Genomic DNA, 16,691 nt, shown 5'->3' on the forward strand with positions numbered 1-16,691 from the left:
TCTGAATTAAGGAATCCCACAAAATGAAACCTTGTTGTTTTAATGTAAACGAACCCCTCAGCTGTTGAAGAAGGAGGACCTAGAGGAATTAATATTAGCATTGCACGGCTGTTGTGTCACGTTGGATGTTTTATGTGTATTTTTGGTATCCAGAGCTCTCCAATCATGGTGTGTAAACCACCTCGTCACTTACTCTGATGTCAGTAAATGAGCTCACACAGGAGTGCCCATCAAGGGGTATGAGCGTCTTCATATATATTGTTTAATCTTTTGTGACCTTTTAACCGCAGCAGTGGTGGAAACTCCCTGTGGGGATGCATGGACTAACCTGAGGTTTAAGACAATGAAAGATATGGGTCATCATTGTGAAGAGCATGTGATTAATCTGCATCTAATATGCATAATGTCGTTTTGGTGGAATAGAGATCTAAGTCCAAGCAACCTGGTAGTGAATTTGATTGTATGTAAAACAACAGACAGTAAACATGATATGTAGACACTCACTTACATCCCGTTGCTACATGAAGGTAGCTTAATGTCTGTACTGAGATGCGTTCAAGTCATTTGTACTAAGCTTGTCTCTCCCTCACTCCGGCACACTGGAAAACCATCAAACACAATCAGCCTATTGTATACATTTTGATTGTTTTTGATAATTCCAGTGATGCTGGACACGAGTTGCCTCACTATTAAAGCCAAAGCTATCTTTGCCCTCGTACTGACAGAAGGCTATTTTGGAAGTTAGTATGTGGGGAGAGATATGTCAGCTGTTCAGCACTATGCTCCATCAAAGCAGGGAAAAAAGAGAAAGCGCTATAGGCTGTCTGATTTGGGGACGGGGACGCTGCTTGCAAACCTGGGCATGCTCTCCTTTGGCTAAACGTTTGTTGTTAATCTTAAAGGCTTTGTGTGAAGCAAGACAAGACTCGGCCCGTTGCCATGGTGGAAGTTTTTATTCTTGTTTTTAAGTTAAAGGTTTTTGGTTTTCTTGTCATCGGTGGATTTATTCTCCCTAGGGAACCCCTGTTTAGGTTTGAGGTGGGTGCATTGCTGCAGGTGATCTGATATACTGTATAAATACATGTGTATTTCTTTCTCGTCGTTATTTATTTGTTTGCATACATTAATATGCATCTTCAACTCTCAGTTGTTTTAAGTTTGCTCAACTAATTTCAAAAATACTTTTTTCATGGTATGTATTCATCTGTCATGCCATCTTGGAGAAGATCTCCCTGGATATCATAACTGATCAGGCCTCTAAAGGTGGTCTAGATAATGGTTGGTAGATTCAGTGTTATTGAATCTGTGACGCTTTATGAAATGTCAGTTTAGCAGTTAGTTAATGAGAAAGAATGGCCGTCCTCTTGGAATACTTAGAAAACCTCATAATGATAGTGGGAGGAGGCGGCATCTAAAAAGTGTGCCATGATCTCACATATCATATTAATCAATCACTGATTGGCAGTTCTCATTTGGTCTCTCGTTTGATTTTTTTAAAGCTTCCCCTTCTTCTCTGTTCAGTGCATGCAGCCTGATCACAGCTGAGTCTATATTGGTGGTGCTGAGTTAAGCCAAGTGAGGTGACAGAGATTACTCTGCTCTTCTTAACTGAGGACTGGCATGCCATCGCAAGATCTACCACACCAGAGGGATGCCATGTGTATCCATTTTGATGGGCAAATGTTGCCATTTTGGAAGTGATGGATTATTTCATTATATTGAATTATTATTATTTGTTTGCCATTTCAAATTAAGTTTAGTCCATTACCTGAAAGAAGCTGAATGGCAGCAAATGGGAATTAGGCTTAAGTGAGATCTTATCCTTTATAACAATTAAACCAATTTTGAGCCAGACTGTTACCTGACATATATTGTTTCATCCTCACCATTCTAGTTGTAGCCCTACTGTGATAGCTGTGGTAAAAAGCCAGCAAGATTCTCCAATCATACTGAGAGAAGAGCTGGAGGGATGGGAGACAATATACCTGGAGGAATAGTAGCTGCTGCAAGTAAGTTTTCTTCTCACACATCAATTTGGTGTAGTCGCAAATAAGCTTTTGGATCTCTAATGCTGCGTGTGTGTTTATGTGCCAGAGAACCGTCTGCAGGTGGTGAAGGGCTTGGAGGATGTGGAGGTGTCTGAGTGTGAGATCTGCTCTTTTGAAGTGACCCTCAACCTGGCCTATATCGAGGGTCTGTGGTCCAGAGATGGGATGCCGCTTAAGTCCAAGCCCAACTGTCGCATCAGCACGCATGGGAAGAAACACTCCCTCCTACTGAACAGGGTGGCTCTGGGAGACGCAGGCCTGTTCGCTTTTCAGGCCAATGGCATTCAGACCTCAGGCAGACTCAGTGTCACAGGTTAGCTGGTTGTGTAGACTGTGCCACTACCATAGCCACATTATTCTATTGTGTCCATGTGACCAAGACAATGATCAAACTAAGTTGAAACGTGTCCAATACAATACATTGTTTTATGGCGCTGCAACTAATTCCATTTCCTCACTTGTACTTTGTTTTTAGTGCTAATTAACACATGCTAGACTAAGATGGTGAACACAGTAAACATTATATCTGCTTACATCAACATATTAGCATCAATGTGAGCATGTTAGCATGTTAGCAATGTGAGCATTTGATTCAAGACACACCTACTGTTAGTACAGTGTCACAGGGCCACTAAGATAGTTGTAGACTCTTACTCTGGTTTTAACACTGTATAACTTATTTTGAGCCTCATCACCGTCATGAATGAACAAGCAACACTAAACATACAAAAAGTAATTACAGGGCTATCAAAAAGATATCTTACAAGCAGCTTTTATTAAGTCTGTTTGGTTGCATTCACAGCATTTAGTCACGGTTTGGTTATCTTCTGACAGCTAGGGACATCTACATAGTGAAAGAGCTGGAGGATGTTGACACGATGGAGCGTCAACCCGTGAACTTCTTGTGTGAGGTCAACCAGGTGGATTTGGATGGTCGGTGGTACAGAGATGATGGCCGAATTCGACTTGGAGACAATATCAAGATCAGACAACAGGGTGAGAGACAACCATGGGTTTTACAGAAACTAATACGCCTCAAGAGTATAAATGCTGCTAATAAGCTGTGTCTGAATGGTCATAGTGGTTGTTTCTTGGTGTAAATATGTAAAAAAAATCAATATCACCTGGTTAAGCACAATTCATAATGATAAAACATTTTGATTTGATCTGATTGCAGGTAAAACTCACTCCCTGTTCTTCAAGTCAGTCAGGCCACAGCATGCTGGAGAGATCAGATTCACTGCAGAGCGTGTCTCATCCTACGCAACTCTCACAGTGAAAGGTGAGCCACCAGACACTATTTATCATGGCTTTATGGAGAACATCATTTCAGGTTTACAGCCTGTGCCTCCCTTCTTCAGAGCTCCCAGTCCAAATAGTGCGTCCTCTAAGGGTCAAGATAGCTATGTATCGCCACCGGGGTCTGCTGGAGTGCCAGGTGTCACGGACCAATGCTCAGGTCAGGTGGTACAAGAACAGGAAGGAGCTCCTGCCCAGCAAGAAGTACCAACTGATCAGCCAAGATGTCTACAGGCAGCTGACCATCGATGACGTCTGCTCTTCAGATGAGGACACCTACACCTGTGATGCAGGAGATGACAACACCTCTTGTCAGCTTCTAGTGGAGGGTGAGATTGCTGATTTGATCACAATAATCAAATTAAACTAAATAAAGTTTACGGCCAACAGTATGTTTCACATTACTTTCATTATGAGTAATGGGCACGTGTATCTAATGTGCCAACTATGCAATCCAGAGTGTTTTGTACTGTTAAAAGTGAGAGGATGGGTCAGTACTGGTTAATGTGTTTTATGGCTGTGCATGCAGAGCAGGCTATCAAAATAGTGCGAGGGATGAGCACAGTGGAGGTGATGGAGCCAGAGCCAGCGCTGTTCCAGGTGGAGACCAGCCTGAAATCAGGGAGGCCTCCCCGGTGGACCCTGAACGGTGAGGTGCTGGAGCCTTGCGCAGCAGTGAACATCAACAGGGAGGGCACCCTCCACAGCCTCTGCCTCACCTCCACAGAGAGCTCCATGTCTGGGCCCATGGTCTTTGTAGCTGGCAAGAGTCGTTCCACTGCTCAGCTTACTGTCAAAGGTGAGCTGGCTGAAGCTTTGTACCAGAATTGGATATTGGATGAAGATATGTTTAATATTTTTACAACACTGTTTTACATTCATTATCTGTTTATACAGCAGCCTCAACTGTGGGTGGCCAAAGGAGTTATAGGTGTTGACACATATTTAATAAAAACGTATAGATACATTATAGTGTGTCATAAAACATATATTGAATGCTTATATACTGCTTGTGAATGCTAAATAGGGGGACTTAAAGGAGGTGTTGCCGTTATTGTTCCATAGAAAAATGTTCTGTCACACGCTGTTGTCAGCTAGCCTGCCACAACCATATCCATCCCATATTATTGCACTTCATTGAATTGGAAAACTATTTGAAAGCTTTTATGTTAACATTATTTAACGAAAGCTTCCTCACCTGGTCTGGTTCTGAGAAATCTGTATTCACCCGAGAGCGGTTTGAGTTATTGGACATTGGGGGGACAGAGCTGAAAAATAACCCGGTGAAATCTCTTCGTCATTTTGAAGTTTTATCCTGATTGATTGATATGATTTCGCAGCAGTGTTTCATTAAGTGGATTTACATCTCTCTCCTCTAGAGCGACCTCTTCAGGTTGCCCACCACTTGGACGACGTACAGGCGAAGGAGAACAGCTCTGTGACTCTGAGCTGTGCGTTCGCGCCCTCTCCCAGGGTGGTGCGGTGGTTTAAAGGCCGTACGACTCTGAAGACCTCGAACAAGTACAGCATGAAAAGGGAAGGGAAACGAGCACAGCTGACCATTCACGGCTTGATAGGGATGGATGCGGGGCAGTACCGCTGCATGGCTGGGGGTTCACAGAGCACAGCACAAGTTCAGGTAGAAGGTAGGCTAAACATGGTTTGGGGGAAATCGAGGTGAAGCAATAACACTTTCTGTATTGGGTATTCATTATTTTCAGATGATAATTTATATCCCTTTTTATTGTAGTGCGAACGCTGAAATTTGTTAAACACCTTGAGCCAAAGGAAGTTGAGGAGGATGGCCTTGCCACATTTTCATGTGAGCTCAACTATGTGGTTGCCAACGTGGAGTGGCTCCTCAACAATGTTCGCATCTATTGCAACGCCATCTACAGGATCCAGCACATGGGCACGATGCACAGCCTCACATTCAAGAAGCTGCGGCCACAGCAGAGCAGGGTCACCTTCAAAACAGGACTTCTCTCTGAGACAACCACATTAAATGTCAAAGGTCAGCTTAGAAATAACTGTATGATTAGGATTCTGTTTCTTCCATTTCTATTTGTTCATTTCTGAGAAACATGCACACTTATGTGTGATAATCTTGGCTCCAGAGCGCCCAGCAGTGTTCCTGAGATCTCTGGAGGATGCAGTAGGGGAAGAGCAAGGGAATGTTTGCCTGCAGTGTGAAATTTCCAAAGAGACGGTGACCCCTGTTTGGATGAAGGATGGTATGGTCCTGACCGCTGATGATAAACACGAGTTACTCCAGTTTGGGAAGTCCATGGCACTGATCATCCATTCCCTGAGCAAGGAAGACGCTGGACAGTACACCTGTGACCTGGGCACCAGTCAAACAAAGGCCAAAGTTTCTGTACATGGTGAGTAGTGCTAAAATGTTGCTGGTTATTTGGGAAAATGTCTTTTGACAGCAGAGCCACTAAATGATTGATAGAATGATAGAGGGAACTATGTTGCCTTTTTTGTGCACAGACACTAAAGCACTTACAGGAATTATAATACAGAGACAATTGGATTTAATTCTGACACAAAGATGCTCAATGACTTTCTGTGGTGTTACAGTCCATGTTTTTCTCCCTATATTGATTCTCTGTGAAGATCTATTTACTGTAATAAGGCTGTTTTGTTGTTGTTTTTGCCGACAGACTTACACATCACTATTTTGCAACGTATGAAGACAACATCTGTTCTGGAAGGCGAAAACTGCACTTTTGATTGTCAACTCTCTCATGACGTCGATGATGAGCCTTCCTGGATGATCAATGGCCAGGTGGCGGATACCAATAGCCGTATTCAAGTTATCAACAATGGCCGTAACTATAAGATGACCATCAGAGATGCTATACTGACCGATGCTGGAGACGTGGTCTTCACAATTAAAGACCTAAGCTGTAGGACCATGCTCTTCGTTAAAGGTATACATCTGGTTGTCTCAGATGAAATGATCTGCAATGTTTTATCAGGTTTCTTTATGTAGGGGGAACTTGTCATGTTTTATTTTGAAATATGTCTCCTTTAGAGAAGCCAGTGCACATCTTCAGGGAGCTATTGAATGTCAAGGCGGTCCTGGGCGAGGACGCAGAGCTGAGCTGTGAGATCACCAAACCAGAAGTCGTCGTCCGTTGGCTGAAAAATGGCCACTTGATCAGACAGAGCCCCAAGTATGAGATGAGTGTGGAGAAGAACCTGGCGCGATTGGTCATCAAGAATAGCATCATCAAAGACTCTGGAGAGTACTGCTGTGAGGCCGATGGCATTGCCTCGCGTGCCAAGCTGGATATCAGAGGTAGGTGAGGGCTTTCAAAATAAATGTTGATGATGGTTATGAACAATACAATGTAGTGTTCTGAACTGTAGTGTCGTGCAATACTAGTTCAATTGATATGTCCCATTTTGAATTGTGGATCAGCAACTGGTCTACTAAATGTGAAGTGTATTATTGCTTATTAAAAAGACCTTTCATTCTTCATTTTTCCTTTCAGAACTCCAGCACACGTTTGCAATCGAGCTAAGGGACACGCGAGCAGAGGAAAAGGGTAAAGTGACCCTGCAGTGTGAGACCAGGCGGCCAGCCAAGCGAGTGACCTGGCTGAAGGGCATGGTGGAGCTAAGGTCTGGTAGGAAGTATGCCATCCGGCAGAAGGGTGTCGTGCTCTCCCTGACCATCACCAGTCTGGACAAATCAGACACAGATGTTTACACGTGTGATGTCGGTACCATGCAGAGCTGGGCCCAGCTGACTGTGCAGGGTGAGAACATAGTGAAGGGAACACTGGGCATAGCATCACTGTGGTTCAGGGTCACGGTAGTCGGGCTAAAGGTGTGTGGGCCACATCAGGACGAATACTGCATGTCAGCAAAAAAATATCTTTACTGTGGGTATAAAGCTAAAGTTCTTGCCAAAATTACCCTTGAAATAGATTGTATTATTATTAAAGGAGCTGTATTTTAAATTCTAAGCATTAATATGGCAGCAAAGAGCAATTTGCAATGAACAGATATAGTTGAGTAATATCTACCTGAGCAGAGACTGAAGACGCTCTTCCCTCTGTGTGTGTTGTTATCCGAATGTACTTTGTTGACATAGCCGGGCTAGCCGTGAATAGTTTTAGTGCATGTTCGCACATGTGAACATGCTCATGACCGCCGCTCTGCATAGCTATTGCAATTGGAAGCGTAGCACTCCTCCTCCGGTTCCTTCTCAGGGAAACACTGTTAGCTCTTTCAGCACTTTCGCCAGTGTTTGCACTGTTAGCGCTGCTAGCACCGTTAGCACCTGTAAACTGCCGGTTTGCATTTGCCACGTTGAGTCGTTGAGAGGTAATCGAAATGCTCCCAATCTTGTATATTTTAACTTTAAGTGCCATATTTGATGTTTATAGGAACTTACACTTTTCAATCTGTTACATGTTTCTCTCAGGTGAGAAGGTGTTGATCCTGGATGAATTAGAGGATGTTGAGTGTCTAGAAGGCGACACGGTCACGTTCAGGTGTCGAATTTGTCCCAGTGACTACATCGGAATCAAGTGGTACCTGGACGAGACTCTGCTGTACACCAATGAGCTCAATGAGATCCAGATGGTGTCCGGAGGCTACCACACCCTCACATTTAGACAGCTTGCTCGCAAAGACACCGGCACCATCTCATTTTCAGCAGGGGACAAAAGGTCGTATGCCTCACTGTTGGTTAGAGGTGAGTTTTTAATCTGCCAGAGTGTTTTATTGTGTATTTTCAAAACACATTCCTTATGTTAGGTAAATTTCTTCATGTTACCAGAGAGGCGTCCCACCATCACTAAAGCCCTGGAAGACTGTGAGGCTTTTGAAGGAGGTGGTTTGGTTCTGTCTTGTTTGGCCTCCAAGCCATGTCACATCCTGTGGTACAAAGATGGCTGCCTCATGTGGAACTCCTCAAGGTATTTTGCCAGTCGTTCTGGCTGTGAGGCCCGGCTGACAATTCGGGAGGTCTGTAACAACGATGCCGGAGTGTACGAGTGCAGTGCTGGATCTGTTACAACTAGGGCTGTTGTAACTGTCAAAGGTATGAAAAGATTTGTATTGACCTGGTATTACAGGACTGGTATTGTTTACAATTGCCCAATATTAAATGCCAGAGGGATGTGACTGATTATAATGGGTTATACAGTTAATTTTTTAATATTATTGTTGAAAAATGTGTATCCTTCTATTTTTCCTGTTTGTTATTGTTTGTTTTAGCCATCCCAGCAGAGTTCACCCAGTCTTTAAAGTCTGTGGAGGCCAAAGAGGGGGAGACCGTGACCCTGATCTGTGAATACTCCCTGCCTGGGGTCCAGGTCCACTGGAAGAGAGGTTTTGAAAGTATCAGGTCTGGAGACAAATACCTGATGAAACAGAGAAAGACAGTCAATTCTCTGACCATTAAAGCCCTGAAGCCTGAGGACTCAGGAGAATATGCATGTCACTGCAGAGATCATCACACTGCAGCAAGCCTCAAAGTACACGGTATGCCATTAACTTTTCCTCACCTTCATGTGCATTCTACCAAACCTAATTTGACCAATAACCTACAGTGCACAGTTTCATCAAACCACACTTTCACATAAGTGTATTTGAAAGTCAATTCATAATTTACTGTCTGATTCTCACATATTTGCTGTAGCCAGTTCACCAGATTATTTAGACTAAAACCACCCGTGAAAAAAGTTGTTATCTTCCAGAATAAAATACAACATTGTCACTATAATTGTAGATGTTTGATTTCTTCTTGGATCTGTCTTTATCATGAAACTACTTTGATTTCCATTACGCAGAGGGATGTTGTGTTCTGTTATGAAGGGTTTAAGCTGTTTTAATGAGTGCTGTGTTGTATTTTCAAATGCATATAATGAAGCATCACATGCATCAAACCTTGTCATCAATACTGTGCATCGTTTCACCATTTTCACTTTGTCCTTTACTGTATTATTTTCCAGCTATTCCCATCACATTCGTACAGCAGTTAAAGAACATGCAAGCAGAGGAGGGAAGCAATGTCCTGCTGCGCTGTGAACTGTCTAAACCTGGAATTCCAGTGGAGTGGAGTAAGGGACATGAGCTGTTGAAGAATGGAGTTAAATACCAGATCAGGAAAAGGGAGACCACCTTGGAGCTTCTGATCTGGAAGGCTGTTTCTGAGGACAGTGGGGACTACAGCTGCCAGTGTGCTGATCAGGTGACAACCGCCACCGTCAAAATCGCTGGTAAGATATAATTAACTAATGGGGTTTAGTGATGTAATGGTTTTAAATCAATTCTGACAAATTATGTTGACAATGATCAATAATTAATTCATCTCAATATATACTTACCTGTGACTCCTCAGCTCTCCCAATAGCCTTCAAGCAGAAGCTGAGGAATGTGCTGATTGAGGAGGGCAGCACTGCGGCTCTACGCTGTGAGCTGTCAAAGTCTGGCCACACCGTGGAGTGGAGGAAGAGCGGGAATGAACTCATCAAGAGTGGAGAGAAATATCATATGAGGCAGAGAGAAGTGCTAATTGAACTGAGGATCTTTGATGTTACACTTGAGGACAGCGACATCTACACATGCATCTGTGGAAGCATAGAGACAACTGCAACGCTGACGGTTAATGGTAGGTGTTTGTGATTGAAATAGTTTTATTTTGTTCCACTTTTTATATGGAGCAGGAAGACGTATTAATAAAAGACAGAATTTGGTCTGCAATGTTCCTTGTATGATGTTACTCAGGTAGCATTTAACATAACAAAACATAACTAAAACAGCAATACAAAACTGAATTTACTTTTCTAAACAATGTGCACATGTGCCTTGCCAGCTGTGCATGGGAGCTTGCTCTAAAGGTTTTTAAAAAAGATTGACAGCCTGCAAACAGAAAAGAGAAAAAAATAGAGAAAACTATAGAATCATGCAGTGAGTAGCCTACAGATCTGAGCATTGACGAAAGGAAAATATAAAAGTTGCTATGACAACTCTCAATCATTTAGCAAGATGCTAAACTTTTTTGCATTCTTCTCATCAAGGCAAAGCACACAATTATGTTTCAGCAAAAATAGCACAATAATACACAAACATAGATTGCTGTTCATTCAATTGTCGTGATTATCCATTTCTTTCTCATGACCTGACTTTATCTTTACCTGTCAGCTCTTCCCGTCACCTTCAAGCAGAAACTGAAGAACTTCCAAGTGGAGGAAGGACACAGCATCACGCTGGATTGCGAGATCTCTAAAGCGGGTGTCCCAGTGGAGTGGAGGCTTAGTGGAGATCTGCTGGAGAATGGAGAGAAGTACCAGATTAAGCAGAGGGGCTCGGCACTCGAGTTGATCATCAGAGACGCTGAACCAGAGGACAGCGGGGTCTACGTCTGTGTGTGTAGAGAGCAGAGGACAAAGGCCACTGTTAAAGTTATTGGTATGTTCAATGTGTGAGATGAGTGAAGTGAAGCACACCTTCTCGTTTCTTTGTTAATTGTTAATTGATACTTTTTTTTAGAAGTATTTTGAGCTACTTGTAAATCGCTTCAGACCAGTGGGATACCGGGCTGACATTAGGCCAAGACATACTGTCTTTGAGAGGCTGTAGGCTCTGATTTAAAGCTAGATCGAATATATTGAATATGAAACTAGATGACTTCAGGCATCCAACCAACAAAGTCTTAGCTAGCTTACCGTAAGGAGGCTAAATAACATTTCAAAGTAAGGTGATATTTTAGCTTTACAGACATTTTTTGACCTCTTATGACCTTTAACATAATCATAGCCTCATGGAACTTTACAACAACAAACTAGAGACTCATGACTTTAAAAGCTTGACACACAGCTGCATCTCAAATGAATCTTCAGGTTCCCAGCTTTCAGATGATGTGTACACCACTTCTATGTGGCTTATACTGTTGACCTGCTATCTCTCCAAGTCTCTTGGGGTTAATCTTGCCTGTGTTCTAGTTTACATGTATAGTACAGTTAGTATCTGTGTTTGGCTCCACAGCTGTTCCCGCCACTTTTAAAGTGAGTCTGAAGAACCTGGAGGCTGAAGAAGGGAACAGTGTGACTTTACGCTGTGAGCTGTCAAAGAAAGGAATCCTGGTGCAGTGGCAGAGAGACACTCAGGTGATATCTGAGCAGACATATCGGGGGAAGTATCAGACGAAGCTAGAAGGAAAGACAGCTGAGATGACCATTCTCAACGTCCAGCCAGAAGATGCAGGGAAGTACAGCTGCATCACAGGAGATCAGAAAACCACCGCTGAAGTCAAAGTGAAACGTAAGTTTCAAGCATGCAAAGAACAATGAGAACACATCTGTTGGCCCTATTAGATTTACAGTACATTTAAAATAATGATTATATTGTTATCAACAAGTCATTGTGATAATAATATCTATAAAGCCGTTGTTATGGGTGCCACTCTTGGACTGTCCATGACTCAGCTGTCTCAGTAGATCTCTTATTTACTGAAGTGACTTAGTGATGCATAAACTACAGATCCCAATAGATCTTTAAAGTCCATGTACAGTTTTTTTTAATGGTGTTAAGGAGAAGTAGAATAGGAACATTTAAGAACATACTCCTTTTTTTGCAACAAAGGAAAACAACTCTCGGAGTGAGGGAAGAGCATGAGGGTAATTTGATCGAGAGGAAATGACAGCTTGCAAATCAATGCAATCATTGAGTACATGGTTTTCTTCTTTACCCACAACAGAACTCCCTGTGACATTCAAACGAGAGATCCAGCACCTGGAGTTGAAGGAAGGGGACAGTGGAGTTTTCTGCTGTGAGCTCTCCAAACCCGGAGCTCCAGTGGAGTGGAGGAAAGGCAGGGCGATCCTAAAGCCTGGAGACAAATACCAGATGAAGCAGGAGGGACCTTTCACTAAACTGGTCGTCAACAACGTAGAGCAGAGCGATGCTGGCAAATATATCTGCAAAACCAAAGACAGCCAGTCGACAGCTGAGCTCACTGTCGAAGGTAAGAGAAAGTCAAGTCAAAACTCCCCCACTTATGTTGAATTCAATATTTTATGAAGCACATTTCCTGAATATTTTTTTTGTAATCCTTCCAATGTATTCAACAGAATTACCTGAGCGCTGGCACCAAAGAGGTCAGCTCTAACGTAGTACAATAAAAAACGAAATAGACCCAGTGTGTATTAGCACTGTGTGAGCTCCATTATGTAGCTTCACTGAAGCTCAATGGAGAGATTGTTTCATATCTTATCCTGCTTGTGGCTTAATGTCACAGTACTTGGCGTGTACTGTACATTACTTCTCATCAGCTGGGTGAACAGATACAGTAGATGGGATGTGGATTCACGTCATGTTAGATGCATTGGCAATAGTTTGCAATTACATACATCCCAAACTGTAACTACATTTGAGCATCAGTATTAGCTTTAGTGTTTTTCATGTCAGTGATATTACATGTCTGATATGTAATATTATTCCATATATTTCATTTCACTGTCCAGTTTGAAATGAATAGTTAGTTTAGTAGAACAACTGATTGTGAGCATGACAGATTGTCTTGTAAACATATCAGCTGTGTTGTTTACATCACTACAATGAACTTCCATGTAATATTGATTATGTTCCTTGTCATACTTAAGACAAGGAAATGCGTAATTGAATTCAGTAGAATTGTGCACGATATGGTCATATGACTATAACCATGTTTCCTCTTTAGCTGTTTTGGTCCAAATAAGACTAGCTCTCTAATCTTTATTTGGCTCTATATGTTCATTCTGCAAGAAAATTTCATTTTGAGAATTAATTCTAATGTGATCATTAATTCTACGTGTGGGAAGTACTTGTTCTGCTTGTATTCCTTTTAGTTGATTTCCAATGTTGTGTATTTTTTTTTTGAAATACAAGATCTTACTATTATTGACAGATTTACCAGCAAGTTTTAAGATGCCTCTAGTCAACCAGGAGGTGACGGAGGGCAACAGTATGGTTCTGCGCTGTGAACTCAACAAACCGGCCCCTTCGGTGGAGTGGAGGAGAGGAGGAGAGCTGCTGAAAAATGGAGACAAATATCAGATGAGAAAGAAGGACCTGCAGGTGGAGATGAAGATTGCAAATCTTAGCCTGGATGATGCTGGAGATTACACCTGTATATGTGGAGAAGAAAGCACAAATTCTAGGATTATTGTGAATGGTGAGTATTGCATACTGTACAATAAGTTGTGCTTTTGAATGCACTCAACCCGCTCATATATACATTAAATATATCAAAAGCTAAAACATCAACATGCTCAATACAACTGAATCAGTAAAGAGTAAAATAACACAGAACTAAAAGCAAAATGGACAAAATTGACAGAAGTAGTGCACAGTTATTGTTGGTTTCAGTGGATTTCACAATTTGCATAATATTTGTTGGAATATATCAGTACAGTAGGGTAGTATAGTGAGGGATGCATGTTTTTGCTATTAAAGTGCAACTTAAAAAAAGTTATCTGAAAGTCCAGAAGATTCCCAGGTAAAATGAGACCCGGTGACATATATCGGATGTCAAGGCTTTGGTTGCGCTGTCTTGACAAGAGAGCAGCAACACATACATTCCTCCATATGAAAATGTTTCCAATCATCTTGATATTTCCCCCCTGTGGTCTACTCCAGAGCAGCCCATCAAATTCCTTCAAGAACTGAAGAATATTCAGGTGCAGGAAGGCAATGTAGTAGCACTGTGCTGTGAGCTCTCCAAACCTGGCTCTCCAGTGCAGTGGAAGAAGGGAAACAATGCGTTGACTAACGGAGAGAAATACCAGGTGAAGCAGAGTGGCTCCACCTTGGAGCTCCTCATCAGAAAAAGCCAGCCCGAGGACAGTGGCACATACAGCTGTGTTTGTGATGACATAACAACTATGGCCACCATCATCATCACTGGTGAGAGCCATGACACATTATGTCCCAGAAAACATGGTTACACTTTGGCAATTTGCACATCCTATGCAGTATTTTCACGTTCATTCCTCAGCAATCCCGGTAACTTTCAAGCAAAAGTTGAAGAACCAGGAAGCCGTTGAGGAGGGCAGCGTGACACTGCGCTGTGAGCTTTCTAAACCAGGAGTCCCAGTGGAGTGGAGGAAAGATGCTCAACTTCTGAAGGAAGGAGACAAATATCAGATGAAACAGGAGGGCAGGATGGCTGAGTTGCTGATCGAAAATTTGATTCTCACAGATTTGGGGGAGTACAGCTGTTTTGTTGGCACTGTTGTGACTTCAGCTGACATCAAAGTAAGAGGTATGTTTTACATGAAAAGACACCATTCAGCAGGTTATTTGTTCTTGTTTGTTTACAAGAAACTATTATTTTCTTTTCAAATGAAAGTAAGAGGGCACTATTCCAATTTTGCATAATTTGTTGATGTTTTTCCTCAGCAATTCCTGTAACATTTAAACAAGAGGTGGAGAATTTGGAGGTGAAGGAAGGGGACAGTGGAGTTTTCTGCTGTGAACTCTCCAAACCTGGAGCTCCAGTGGACTGGAGGAAAGGCAGAGTCATCCTCAAACCTGGATACAAATATGAGATGAAACAGGAGGGACGTCTCACTAAACTGATCATCAACAACACTGAGGAGAGTGATTCAGGGAAATACACCTGCAAGACCAAAGACACCCAATCCACTGCTGAGCTCACCGTCAAAGGTAAAGTAGAAACCCCAGGCTGAAACCATGATATGTAAGCCTTTCTTAAATTGAATTAATACAGTAGAATGATATAAATCAATAAAATATCTTATACAATTAAAAATTAAGAGTACGAATTTCAAAGTAACTGCTACTGATTAAGTGAAAATTGTCAAAGAAATCAACTAGTCCTTGGTTCTTGTCCTTGCAGCTCCTCCCATCACATTCAAGACAAAGTTAAAGAACCAGCAGGTGGAGGAGGAGAACAGCGTGACGTTGAACTGTGAGCTGTCGAAGCCCGGCCTTGCTGTGGAGTGGACGAAAGGACAAGAAGTGCTGAAGAATAATTTTAAGTACCAGATTAAAAATCGAAACAGCAGCATGGAGCTGACCATCAAAAACGCACAGCTGGAAGACAGTGGACTTTACAGCTGTGTCTACGGGGACGTCAAGACCAAAGCCAACATCACCATTACACGTAAGCGAAGATTGCAAATGCATGCCAGTGTTGGGTGTTTTTGCATTAAAATAAAGACAATTGTGATTATTATTATTTTAAAGTTGTGCATTTGAATGAACAATAATATAATGACAATATTATCTTTCAAGAAAAACACTAAAATGTTACAGCAGCCTACCCTACTTCTTGAAATGTTCTTAATTTGCTTAATTCATGTATTCTTTTTCTTCATTAATAATTACATAATTTTCGAACAATGGCTATTTTTTTCTGCTCTCAAAAGTACAGTGTTTTCGCCTCATGAAAGTCAAACCTAAAAACAAACTAAAAACACTACAACATGAACTTTTTCCACAGCTATCCCCCTCACCTTTAAAATGGGTCTGAAGAACCAGGAGGCCCCCGAAGGAGGCAACGTGTCCCTCCGCTGTGAGCTGTCCAGGGCCGGGGTTCCTGTGCAGTGGTGGAAAGCGGAGGACCAGCTCCATCATGGAGGAAGATATCAGATGACACTGAAGGGGAAGACAGCCGAGATGCACATCAAAAACATCCAGCCCGAGGATGTCGGGGAGTACAGCTGTGTCTTGGGAGAGCAGAAGACAACGGCTGAAGTCAACGTGAGAGGTATTTGACATGCTGCCATTTACACTTCAAAGTTTCCTGTTTTATAGTTGTTGTTGTTGTTGTTGTTGCAGTAATCTTTAATGATCCATCTGTTGCCAATGCAGCTCTGTGTTCTGTGATAACACTGCTATTTCACTGTATTTCTTTTGCTTTGAGAAGACCGTTACCAATGTGAGAACGAAGCGGAACATAACTACGTCAGTATTTTAGGTGTAAATTCAGCATTTGTAACATAATGTTTCCTTTCCTTCTGTCACAAGCGGCGGCGTCAGTGTTCTTTGAAAAGGAACTGGAGAGCCAAGCGGTGATGGAGGGGAAATCTGTGCTGCTGTCTTGTGAAGTTTCCAGTGCTACTGTCCCTGTCACTTGGAAGAAGGACAACACTGTGGTGGAAGAAGGGGGGCACTGCATTTTAAAGAAGAAAGGCCCCACACACACACTAGAAATCAAGAAACTTAATATGGAGGATGCTGGAGAATACTGCTGTATCAGCAGAGGCAAGAAGAGCACCGCCAAGCTGACTGTGAGGGGTAGGTGGACACAACAACAGAATTTGATCCCTTTTATACTTTTATATTTGACTAACTCCATGAATAAAAACATTA

General features: G+C 42.3%; 1 protein-coding gene across 1 annotated transcript in view; it reads left to right on the forward strand.

Annotated features, from left to right (window-relative positions):
• Positions 1 to 1,969: 1,969 nt before the first annotated feature.
• The window catches only part of obscna (obscurin, cytoskeletal calmodulin and titin-interacting RhoGEF a), a gene marked incomplete at its 5' end in the record, with an annotated part of 40,399 nt that continues 25,677 nt past the window's right edge, over positions 1,970 to 16,691 (forward strand). Inside the window, 27 exons of the mRNA XM_079221278.1 lie at positions 1,970 to 2,009; positions 2,095 to 2,361; positions 2,883 to 3,044; positions 3,226 to 3,330; positions 3,410 to 3,676; positions 3,877 to 4,146; positions 4,727 to 4,993; positions 5,098 to 5,361; positions 5,465 to 5,731; positions 6,017 to 6,286; positions 6,391 to 6,657; positions 6,854 to 7,120; positions 7,792 to 8,064; positions 8,149 to 8,412; positions 8,589 to 8,855; positions 9,326 to 9,592; positions 9,715 to 9,984; positions 10,518 to 10,784; positions 11,361 to 11,636; positions 12,073 to 12,339; positions 13,261 to 13,527; positions 13,992 to 14,258; positions 14,350 to 14,616; positions 14,754 to 15,020; positions 15,214 to 15,480; positions 15,820 to 16,086; positions 16,347 to 16,616. Coding sequence (XP_079077404.1) covers positions 1,970 to 2,009; positions 2,095 to 2,361; positions 2,883 to 3,044; positions 3,226 to 3,330; positions 3,410 to 3,676; positions 3,877 to 4,146; positions 4,727 to 4,993; positions 5,098 to 5,361; positions 5,465 to 5,731; positions 6,017 to 6,286; positions 6,391 to 6,657; positions 6,854 to 7,120; positions 7,792 to 8,064; positions 8,149 to 8,412; positions 8,589 to 8,855; positions 9,326 to 9,592; positions 9,715 to 9,984; positions 10,518 to 10,784; positions 11,361 to 11,636; positions 12,073 to 12,339; positions 13,261 to 13,527; positions 13,992 to 14,258; positions 14,350 to 14,616; positions 14,754 to 15,020; positions 15,214 to 15,480; positions 15,820 to 16,086; positions 16,347 to 16,616 — 6,736 coding nt within the window. The remainder of the gene's footprint in view (positions 2,010 to 2,094; positions 2,362 to 2,882; positions 3,045 to 3,225; positions 3,331 to 3,409; positions 3,677 to 3,876; positions 4,147 to 4,726; positions 4,994 to 5,097; positions 5,362 to 5,464; positions 5,732 to 6,016; positions 6,287 to 6,390; positions 6,658 to 6,853; positions 7,121 to 7,791; positions 8,065 to 8,148; positions 8,413 to 8,588; positions 8,856 to 9,325; positions 9,593 to 9,714; positions 9,985 to 10,517; positions 10,785 to 11,360; positions 11,637 to 12,072; positions 12,340 to 13,260; positions 13,528 to 13,991; positions 14,259 to 14,349; positions 14,617 to 14,753; positions 15,021 to 15,213; positions 15,481 to 15,819; positions 16,087 to 16,346; positions 16,617 to 16,691) is intronic.

Source organism: Taurulus bubalis (genome assembly GCF_910589615.1).
Source record: "Taurulus bubalis genome assembly, chromosome: 7".
NCBI lineage: Eukaryota > Metazoa > Chordata > Actinopteri > Perciformes > Cottidae > Taurulus > Taurulus bubalis.